This window comes from Oncorhynchus nerka, linkage group LG5, assembly GCF_034236695.1.
Source record: "Oncorhynchus nerka isolate Pitt River linkage group LG5, Oner_Uvic_2.0, whole genome shotgun sequence".
Lineage (NCBI taxonomy): Eukaryota > Metazoa > Chordata > Actinopteri > Salmoniformes > Salmonidae > Oncorhynchus > Oncorhynchus nerka.
The window spans coordinates 53,285,726-53,296,735 of NC_088400.1; the positions used below are offsets into that span (position 1 = coordinate 53,285,726).

Sequence of the window (11,010 nt, forward strand, 5' to 3'; positions counted from 1 at the left end):
CCCTAAGACAATCACACACTTTTACAGATGCACCATTGAGAGCATCCTGTCGGGCTGTATCGCCGCCTGACACCTACAGCACCTGATGTCACAGGAAAGCCAAAAGGATCATCAAGCATATCAACCCACCCGAGCCATGGGCCTGTTCGCCCCGCAATCATCCAGAAGGCGAGGCCAGTACAGGTGCATCAAAGCAGGGACTGAAAAACAGCTTCTATCTCAAGGCCATCAGACTGTTTTATAGCCATCACTAGCCGACTACCACCCGATTCCTCAAACCTGCACCGTAGAGGCTGCTGCCCTATGTACATAGACATGGAATCACTAGTCACTTTTAATAATGGAACACTAATCACTTTAATAATGTTTACACACGGTATTCTAGTCAATGCCATCTTATTCAACTATTGCTGTATATATACTATTCTACAGATGTACTACATAATCGATCCACAATAATGTCTATACATCCCATCATGTATATTTATACTCTGGACTCCGACATTGCTTGTCCTAGTATTTATATATTTCTTAATTCCATTATTTTACATTTGTGTGTAATGTTGTGTATTGTTAGATATTACTGCCCTGTTGGAGCAAGGAACACAAGCATTTCACTACACCCCCAATAACATCTGCTAAATATGTGTATGTGACCAATGCGATTTGATTTATTTAGCCCATGTATGTGATGCTGTTTGGTCAAAAAGAGTATGACCTGCTATACTATTTTTGTCCACAGCATTACATACATGGGTTACACATACTCAGACAGAGGGGGCGCTGTTTCGCTCGCTCTGATTTATCTGAGATTGATGCATCTTTCTGTCTGCGCTCATCTCGGTCAAATAAATTATCAATTTGGACGGGCAAGGAGGTATGGTAGGGCGGTCCAGGCCATCTAATGCCCACTCATAACGGGCCGGGGCTAATTTCACTATCTACTAACCCTTATCCTAAAGTTAACCCTAGCCCTAACCTTAAACCTTATCCTAACCCTTACCTGTAACCTTAGCAAGCCGTTGCGTATCAACAGATGGTCCATGGTGATCCTGTACTCATTGTGTGTACTTCTGTCCCCACACAGATGAGGGAGTCCACCAGAGGTGCCACCCTCCCCCACCCTGTCCATGCGCACCGCCAGACCCCACAACTGGAGCCCCCTGCGTCGGGTACGCCGCCACAACAGCAGCCGCCTCCCCAGTCTCGCAGCAGCTACACCCATGCTGCACCCCCCCAGCCACAGGAGGGCACCTCCCCCCTGCTTCAACAGCAACTGCCCCCAGATCCGCAGCGGTTACACCCAGTCCATGTCCCCTCAGCCCTCCCCTCCGCCACCCCAACAGCTGCCCCCAACAGCTTCCCCCAGATACGCAGCAGTTACGCCCAGGTCCTGCCTTCCCTGCCCGGCCAGCCCTCCCCTCCACCACCCCAACAGCTTCCCCCAGATCCACAGCAGTTACACCCATGTCCTGCCTCCCCAGCCCTTCCCTTCACCACCCCAACAGCTGCCCCCCAGATCCGTAGTAGTTACACCCAGGTCTTGCCCTCTCTGCCCTCCCCTACCCCACCCCCCAGCCTACTCCTACACCACCCTCCCTGCCCCCCAACTTTCTCCACCAGCTCAACAGCTGCCCCCCACATCCGTAGCAGTTACACCCAGGTCTTGCCCTACCTGCCGCCACAGCCCTCTCCTCCACCACCCCAACAGCTGTCCCCACAGCCCTGCAGCAGCTACAACCAAGCTGTACCCCCTCCTCCCCCGCCGCCCCCTCCCCCCGCCTCCTCCCCCGCCGCCCCTGCCTGCCAGCAGCACCCCCACCACTCGGGCCCCACCGTGTTCGCCAAGTACAGCACCATCACCCGGCTGCAGAACCAGAACGCCGCCCACCAGGCCGCCAATCTCCATAGGGCGCAAAACAACCACCAGAGCCCACCAAGGGTGCTAGCTCAAGCCCCGCCTCCTCCCCATCAGACGGCTGTCAAACCACTGGTCAACAACATCAATGTCCCTCCTCCCCCACCTCCCCCTCCCCCACCATCCATGCCTGCCCTGGGGTCGGCCATGGCCGCACTCCGGCTCGGGCCCCCACCCCGGCTGTCGTGCCCCAGTTCATCCCACCGCCGCCGCAGAGCAACGACATCCCCCTCCTCCTCTTCACCCAGACACCATGCCAGGTCTGTGCACATCGCGCTACGGCGCCAACGCCCTCCAGCAGGCACTGGCCCAGAAGTTCCCCAGTGGTCCCCCCAGGGCCCCTCTCCCCCCACTGCCAGACTGGTCGAGTCGCCCCCGGCAACGCCTCCGCCTCCTCCCCAGCAGCTCTCGGTGCCGACACCCCTCCTCCTCCCCCACCACCTCCCCTCCTACCCCACCGCCTCCCCAGCAGGTCTCGGTGCCAACACCCCCTCCACCTCCTCCCCCTCCTACCCCACTGCCTCCCCAGCAGCTCTCGGTGCCGACACCCCCTCCTCCTCCCCCACCACCTCCCCCTCCTACCCCACCGCCTCCCCAGCAGCTCTCGGTGCAGACACCCCCTTTTCCTCCCCCACCTCCTCAGCAGCAGTACTCGCCCGCAGCTGCTCCCCCCTGCCCTACCCAAAACCTTCTCCCCAGGCTTTCTGCACCACCATGGTGCCCGGAAGCCTCCCTACCCAGTTTCCTCTCTCCCTCCCACCCCACCTGCTGCCCCAACTCCTCCCCCACCACCGCCTCCGCCGGTGTCAATGAAGAAGCAGCACAGCCTACAGATAGGCCACACCCCCAACCAGCCCCCTCCCACATTTCCCAAGCAGCACAGCCTCTCCAAGCCGCCACCCCTGTCCTTCACGGCTCCGCCCACCACCACCTCCCTGGTCAAACAGATGGCAGGCCAGTTCCCAGGGTCCACACTGTCTACCAATCACACTGAGAGCCCCAAAGCCCCCTGTCTCCTCCTGCGGTGAAGGCCAAACCAAGATGGCAGCCAGGTGGTGGACAGGCCCAGCAACAGGCCCCAGAGTTCCCTCCACCCCCTTCTGAGAGCAGCCTGCCTTTCCCCCTCCTCCCCCGCCTCCACCTGCTCCGGTCACCGGCCCTGCTCCCCCTCCCCCTCCCATCACTGGCCCCACCCCTCCGCCTCCCCTCTCCCCCGGCAACCTAGGCTCGCCCCTGAAGAGATCTCCATTGGGCTCCTCCACCTCCTCCTCGGGCTCCTCTGTCTGGGGGGGCAAGAAACCCCTGCCTGCCACCCCCCAGAAGGCCTCCAGCGTCAAGTCTAACTCCTCTGCTGAATACCAGGAGTCCCGCAGGAACCTTCTCAGCAAGTTTGCCTCCCAGTCCTCTTCCCCCTCCACCTTCCCGTCCTCCCCTGCCATACCCTTGGGTAGTTTTCCCTCTAAGGACCCCTCCCTGGCCGGCCCCGCGGCTCCCCCAAAGCCAGGCAAGCTGAACCTGGCCAACCTGGCCCTGCAGGCCAAAGTGGGTCAGCAGCGCCAGTCCACCGCTGACTTCCCCCTCCCCGCCGGCTTTTGATCTCTTCCCCCTCCTCCGCTGCCCAGTGACGGCCACGTCGGGGCACCTAAGGTGGCAGTGGTCAACCCCAGCCAAAAGTACCACCCGCCCCCGGGTCCCCCTCCCCCGCCACCATCAACTCTTCCTGGGGCAAGGGCTCCCTGAAGAAGGCCCCTCCCCCACGCTGCAGCGGAACCAGCCATCTCCCCCGGCCCTGTCCCCACCTCCCAAGCTGCCCACCTCGCCCCCAATGGGAACGGCAACAACGGCGTCCCCCAGCCGGGCAACTTCATGGACGACCTGAACCGGACTCTGAAGCGCAAGTCGGTGAGCCGGCAGGGTTCGCTCTCCTCGTCCCGCCTCTCCGGTCCCAACCTGGAACCCGCTGCGGGCACCATGGACGATATGGAGTTGGCTCTGCCCCCACCGCCACCCGAGTTGCTGTCGGGGGGGAACGTCTCAGGCTATGCAACGCTACGGCGGGGGCCCCCTCCGGCCCCACCCAAGAGGGGGGGCAACACCAAACTGACACACTGACCAGGGGAGTGGTAGAAAAGGAGACTGTTGGATGATGCCTACATTACCTCTCTTGGAGAGGAGCTTCTATCTATCACACAGGACCGTCAGTGGACATTGACAAACTGAACTCCTCGTGTTCCATGATTATGATGGTGAATACTTAACCATGTAAAAAAGGAAACGCCCAAACCATGTATCCGCTTCTTCTTCTTTGCCATATGTTTGTGCCACGTAATCAGAAAACCATAATAACGACGTTAGGATTCATTCTGCATTGGTACTGCATGGACATGCTGTAAAACATGAAGCTCTTTGGTGAGTGTGTGTGTATGTGGACCCGTTTGTGTGCGTACCCGTGTATGTGCGCGTGTTCACATGCATCCGTGTGTGAGAGCGAGAGGTAGAAGGGGAAATGGGTTGACAGCCCATAACGGAAGGCCTCTGTAATACGGATTGTTATTTTGCCTCTGTTTTTATATGAAATTATTTAATACATTATTTTTTTGTTAAGTTTATAAAAGCTAGTTGGATAAATCAATTTGATTGGAAATCATGAGATCGAAAAACTTTAGAGTATAGGCTGAGAGGTTATTTTAATCAATGAGCTACGAATTCCCAACATTTCCTAAGTATTCCCTGAATGTTTTACAAGTGTCTCGCTCTTTGTGCTGTCATTCGGTGACACGCGAATCAGGATGCCTTTTTTTCACAGACGATTGCCCTCGAAAGAATCTCCAAATAAAAAAAGGAAATTCCCTCCTCCTAAAGGCACGAAGCCATGACTGTGCAACTGGAAACATTTGTCACTTGGAATTATTTTTTTCATAAATGTTTTATTTAATGCGTAACTATTTTTTTGCTTAACTGAAGACTGAAATGGCACGAGGCATATTGTGTGTATGTCTTCGAGGGCCCTGTGAGTCTGTGGGGTGTGTGCTGTGTTTGTTTGACCTGACCTGCATCTGGGTCGTGTTTATTAGGCACCAAGCAGAAGAAAACGGATTGTGAAACAGGGAGGAACTCACTGGATTGTCCAATAAACACACACTTTCGGTTTTCGTTGCTACATGTTCTAAAACGTTTGGTGCCTAATCAACATCTGCTTCTGTTTCTGTACAGTAACAGCCCTTGCTTCCCTCCCATTGCCCCCTGCTGCCTTTAAATTGTCACATGACATGGCCTAAAAATGATAGAAATATAATGTACAGAGTGGGGACAGCTGTGCTCCAGGTGCAGTTTACTATATACTCAGTTATTCTCAACATGGTGGCTAAAATTGAAGCAACACGTTGGTGCTTGAAGGTTCTGAGCATTGAATTATGTTGTCATTAGCATTAGGCTAGACCTGACTGGCTAAATTAACCCACAAATTCCCGTCTGGCGCGCATTAAAATTGAATGTTGCTTTCTACTCTGTTGCTTTCTATATCCTGTTTTTATGGCCTAAACATTCCAGTGTAGTGCAATTTCCTGCTTCTCCTGCCAAAGTGCAGTGCAGAGAGAGGGGGCGGTGTTCTCGCAGCAATGCCTTCATTTCAAGGGTGCTAGTGCTTATTATCCTAATAAGCCTGGATATCAATGGGCAGACGTCTTATGTTCAATGTAGGGTTTGTCCCAATTCTCCACTCTTCTCCCGAATTGTGAACATCCTGGATTGGATTGATATAAGCATTAGCTACGGTTCCCACCATTGTTAGCAATAGGTACAGTATAGCGACCATAACCACAAAGCTGAATGCCTGTACTGAACTCAAGTGGACCATGAATGTTGAGGGACCACTACTAGACACACAACATGCTGTCATATTAATCTTGCGTATCTACATTGCTCTGTATTGGTGAAGTTGGCTCTAGATGCTGATCTTGGGTTGTTTTTGCCGCTAATGTTTGGGGGCAGGGAAGCTGATCCTAGATCTGTACCTAGGGGAAACTTTACCCCAGAGCCTGTACATTTTCATGATTGAATATCATCCTTTTCAGGTTGTTGGTTTGCAGTATGTCAAACTGAAGTAGGCATTAAATTATTGAAGTGTTGTTTCTGATTTTGGGAGCCAAATGAAGAAAACGGGGGGAGATTGCAGACTAAATGTCTCTACTTGCATATAAACCGAAGATCACAATATAAATGTTCAAATCATACCTCGACCATGTCCCAGTGTCTTGTTTATCACCAACTCTATGGTTAATGTATTGGTTAACTTAAAGGGGCAATATGGGACTCAAACAGCTTCTTTTTTTTGTTGCTAAATGGCTAAGGAAATGGGACTGGAGCAATATAACCACTAAAACGATTAACCAGGGCTGGGATTCAATCTGCTTGTGCCTGTCAACGATGCACCATAAGGTAATTTACAATTTAACCGACATCTGCAGCGTTTATCGTGAATGCAATGGGAGTAAAACAAGCTTATATTTTGATTGTGGTAAGTGTAATTAAGCTCACAAGGCATTATTCAAGAATAATGGCTATATATAATTGATTTAAAAGTCGAATTGGATGTACCAATCTCAGATTGTCCCTTTAACCTTTGTCTACTGTTGTGAAAGAATGGAACTTAAAGATTGAGGCAGTCACTGATCTGACATACACTACATGACCAAAAGTATGTGGACACCTGCACGTCAAACATCTTTCCAAAATCCTGGGCATTGATATGGAGTTGGTCCACCTTTTGCTGCTATAACTATCTACACTCTTCTGGGAAGGCTTTCCACTAGATGCTGGAATATTGCTGCTGGGACTTGCTTCCATTCAGCCACGAGTATTAGCGAGGCCAAGCGATTAGGCGTGACTCGCAGCCAGCGTTCCAATTCATCCCAAAGGTGTTCAATGGGGTTGAGGTCAGGGCTCTGTGCAGGCCGGTCAAGTTCTTCCACACCGATCTCGACATGGACCTCGCTTTGTGCAAGGATGCATTGTCATGCTGAAACTGTTGCCACAAAGTTGGAAGCACAGAATCGTCTAGAATGTCATTGTATGCTGTAGCGTTATTTCCCTTCAATGGAACTAAAGGGCATAGCCCGAACCATGAAAAACAGCCCCAGATCATTATTACTCCTCCAGCAAACTTTACAATTGGCACAGTATTGTGGCAGGTAGCGCTTTCCTGGCATCTGCCAAACCCAGATGGTGACGTGTGATTAATCACTCCAGAGAACACGTTTCCACTGCTCCAGAGTCCAATGTCGGAAAGCTTTACACCTATCCAGCTGACACTTGGCATTGCGCATGGAAATCCATTTCATTAAGCTCCCGACGAACAGTTCTTGTGCTGATATTGTTTCCAAAGGCAGTTTGGATCTCGGTAGTGAGTGTTGCAACTGAGGACAGACTAGTTTTACACGCTACATGCGTCAGCACTCGGCGGTCCCGTTCTGAGAGCTTGTGTGGCTGAGACGTTTTTGCTCCTAGATGTTTCCACTTCACAATAACAGCACTTACAGTTGACCAGGGCAGCTCTAGCAGGGCAGACATTTTACAAACTGACTTGACAGTGCCACGTTGCAAGTCACTAAGCTCTTCATAAGGCCATTCTACTGCCAATATTTGCCTATGGATTTTTAAGCCTAGAGACAATTGAGATGTGGATTGTGTGCCATTCAGAGGATGCATGGCTGTGTGCTCGATTTTATACACCTGTCAGCAACAGGTGTGGCTGAAGTGGTCAACTCCACTCATTTGAAATGGTGTCCACATACTTTGTATATAGTGTAACCAATGCAATTGAAAGGTTGCTTATACAAATCCAGTGATGTTGGATCAGGCTTAGTGTCCTGTTGTATTCTAGAAGAGCTAATTTGTATACCAGTCACTGGTATGATAAGCATTGTGTACAAAACATTTAGGAACACTTGCTCTTTCTATGAGACAAACCAGGTGAAAGCTATGATCCTTTGTCACTTGTTAAATCCACTTCAATCAATGTCGATAAAGGGGAGGAGACGGGTTAAAGAAGGATTTTTAAGCCTAGAGACAATTGAGATGTGGATTGTGTACCATTCAGAGGGTGAATGGGCAAGGCAAAATACTTAAGTTCCTTTTAAACAGGTTATGGTATAGTAGGTATCAGGGTGTCAAGAACTGCAACGCTGCTGGGTTTTTCACACTTAGCCGTTTCAAATCTAATGTTATTTATTTTTATATAGCCCTTCATACATCAGCTGATATCTCAAAGTGCTGTACAGAAACCCAGCCTAAAACCCCAAACAGCAAGCAATGCAGGTGTAGAAGCGCCTGTCCTGTGTGTATCAGGAATGGGCCACTACGCAAAGGACATCCAGTCAACTTGACACAACCGTGGGAAGCATTGTAGTCAACATGTGCCAGCATCCCTGTGGAACGCTTTCGACACCTTTGAGTCCATGCCCTGACGAATTGAGGGCACAAGGGGTTGCAACTCAATATTAGAAAGGTGTTCCTAATGTTTTGTACACTCAGGCCATCCAATTCTTATTTTCCACTAATCGGTCTTTTGACTAGTCAAATGAGCTCTATTGCCAATAATGGGGCAAAATATCATAATTGGGCTGCCTGTATAAACGCAGACAAACGCTATCTTTGATAAGAGGAAATGTAGTTCTGGGTTGATGGGCTTTGAGTGTTCTCTTGTGGTCTGCATACACAGGATCACCCTGCATCCGTCTTTCAATCACAATGGACAGTGGATCATTTGTCATTCTTAGAAATTATCTATTAAATCCCAGAGGCTTGTATGTCCCATTTACTGAACATGAATGACGACTCACATTCAGAAGAGTAATCAATTTAATTGGAAATTAGCTCATGTTCCATCGCCACCATCAGAACCTCCCTTCTTTCCAACGAGTACTGTCAGGGCCTGATCAGGAGAATGTCACGTTATAGAATTGTATGGTGTAGAACAGATATGGTTGTCTGTCAGAATTGTAATGTATAGAGCTGACAATTCACTATTCTATCTGCAACACTCGGAACGTTTCACATCACTGAATATACTCCAGGTGGTTGCCGAAGCTGATCCCAAGAGGCGACAGCAGAGGCTCCATTTCCTGTCTGGAGAAAGAGTGGCTGGGAAAGAGAGGCTGGGAAAGAGAGGGGCCTCAAAACATCACTGCTCTAGAGGAGATCTGCATCGAGGAATGGGCCAAAATAACAGCAACAGTGTGTGAAAACCTTGTGAAGACTTACAGAAAACGTTTGACCTCTGGCATTGCCAACAAAGGGTATATAAAAGTATTGAGAAACTTGTTATTGACCAAATACTTATTTTCCACCATAATTTGCAAATAAATTCATAAAAATCCTACAATGTGATTTTCTGGATTTTTTTTTCTTATTGTCTCATAGCTGAAGTGTACCTATGATGAAAATTACAGGTTTATCTTTAAGTGGGCGAACTTGCACAATTGGTGGTTGACTAAATACTTTTTTGCCCCACTGTATGTAGCTTAAGAAACAAGGTTAATGAAATGAATAGCTTGCTAGTATCTCTGAAACTCAGACAATACCTTTTGATAGTGGTAGCAATACAAGGTTAAAATATTTACAGAAATGCCAGTGGTGGTGTTGCTCTTTCTATTCAGAACCACATTCCTGTACAGATTTGAAGAGATCCCATGTTAAATACTATTGAAGTAATATGGCTACAGGTTCACCTGCCTCACCTAAAGCCCATTCTTGTGAGAAGCTGCTATAGACCAAGTGCTAACAGTCAGTATCTGGATAACGTGTGAAATGCATGTGATACCAACAGATGTATATTTTCTTTCATCAAGCTGCCCAATGAAGAAAAAGCGTCAAACTGTAACCGGTGTCTGCAACCTGGTTCAGGTTATCAGTCAACCTACCAGGGTAGTTAAACAGCACATGTTGATCACATCTTTACTAATGCTGCAGAAATGTGCTTGCAAGCAGCATCCAGATCCATTGGATGTAGTGATCATAGTATAGTAGCCATAGCTAGGAAAACCAAAGTTCCAAAGGCTTGGCCTAAAATAGTGTATGAGGTCATACAATAAGTTTGGTAGTGATTCCTATGTTGTTGATAGTGTAATGAGACGCGTACACAGATGTTGCACTTGACACATTTAGGAAATTGCTTATCCCAGTTTTATTTGTTAAATGTAAACTTTTATTTAACTACGCAAGTAAGTTAAGAATAAATTCTGACAGCCTCCCCCGGCCAAATCCGGATGACGCTGGGCCAATTGTGCGCCGCCCTACGGGACACCGCCTGAATTCGAACCAGGGACTGAGATGCTGTGCCACTCGGGTGCCCAATTACAGCATTATTTAATCTGCAGTTATTGTTCTGCCATTTATCCTTTTACCAGTAATTTTTACATGTACATTTTATTTTGTAACTAAATGCAAACATTATTAACTTCCAAAATGTATGTAGGGAAACCCCTGGCTGTTCGATAACCGTTTCTGATGGTATGAGTAAATGTTGGAAAAATCTTGGTTAGAATCTTGGTTATTTTCTAAGCATAGCAATTTGAATGCAAAAAGGACTCCCAACTTTGTTGTCGAAGTGAACTGGCAAGGGAGCCGAGTCCTCATTTAAATCCCCAGAGCTCACTTTAAAGAGGACTGAGATTGATTATTTTAAAGAGGACTAATGTGAAAACACCCTTTATTTCTCTTAATCTATTGGGCAACCCCCCTCTCTCTCACCTCTTCACTACTGGACTCGGCGGTGTCCTGGCCACAGTTCAGGGACACAACCTGAGTGAGCTCTGCACACACGTGTTGTGCAGGAGGTGGGAGGGAGGGGAGGATTAGTGGTAGTTAAGTAAATGGGCATACAATAAAGGACTTGAATGCACAATGAATGCATCTAAAAATCTATATCTTTAGCGTTTATAAATCTAGCTTTTATAACAGGCACCAGTCCTGTTGGAATGATCAAGGCAGAGAAACTAATTTGGTGACATTCTGTTCTCCCCTGTCTGTCACAAACACAGCATCCCATGCCAAAATCAACAGTGTGTAGAGTCTGTCAACAGTTGAGAATGTCC

General features: G+C 48.8%; 1 protein-coding gene and 1 pseudogene across 5 annotated transcripts in view; both read left to right on the forward strand.

Moving 5' to 3' along the window:
• Positions 1 to 2,922, forward strand: part of LOC115129623 (ras-associated and pleckstrin homology domains-containing protein 1-like) — a 78,032-nt gene extending 75,110 nt beyond the window's left edge. For all 5 annotated transcript variants that reach the window (XM_065018731.1, XM_065018730.1, XM_065018732.1 and 2 more), the window contains one exon: positions 1,088 to 2,922. In XM_065018731.1, coding sequence (XP_064874803.1) covers positions 1,088 to 2,731 — 1,644 coding nt within the window. In that variant the 3' untranslated portion in view covers positions 2,732 to 2,922. The remainder of the gene's footprint in view (positions 1 to 1,087) is intronic.
• On the forward strand, positions 2,866 to 6,156 carry LOC135571700 (ras-associated and pleckstrin homology domains-containing protein 1-like; annotated as a pseudogene).
• The last annotated feature ends 4,854 nt before the right edge of the window (positions 6,157 to 11,010 follow it).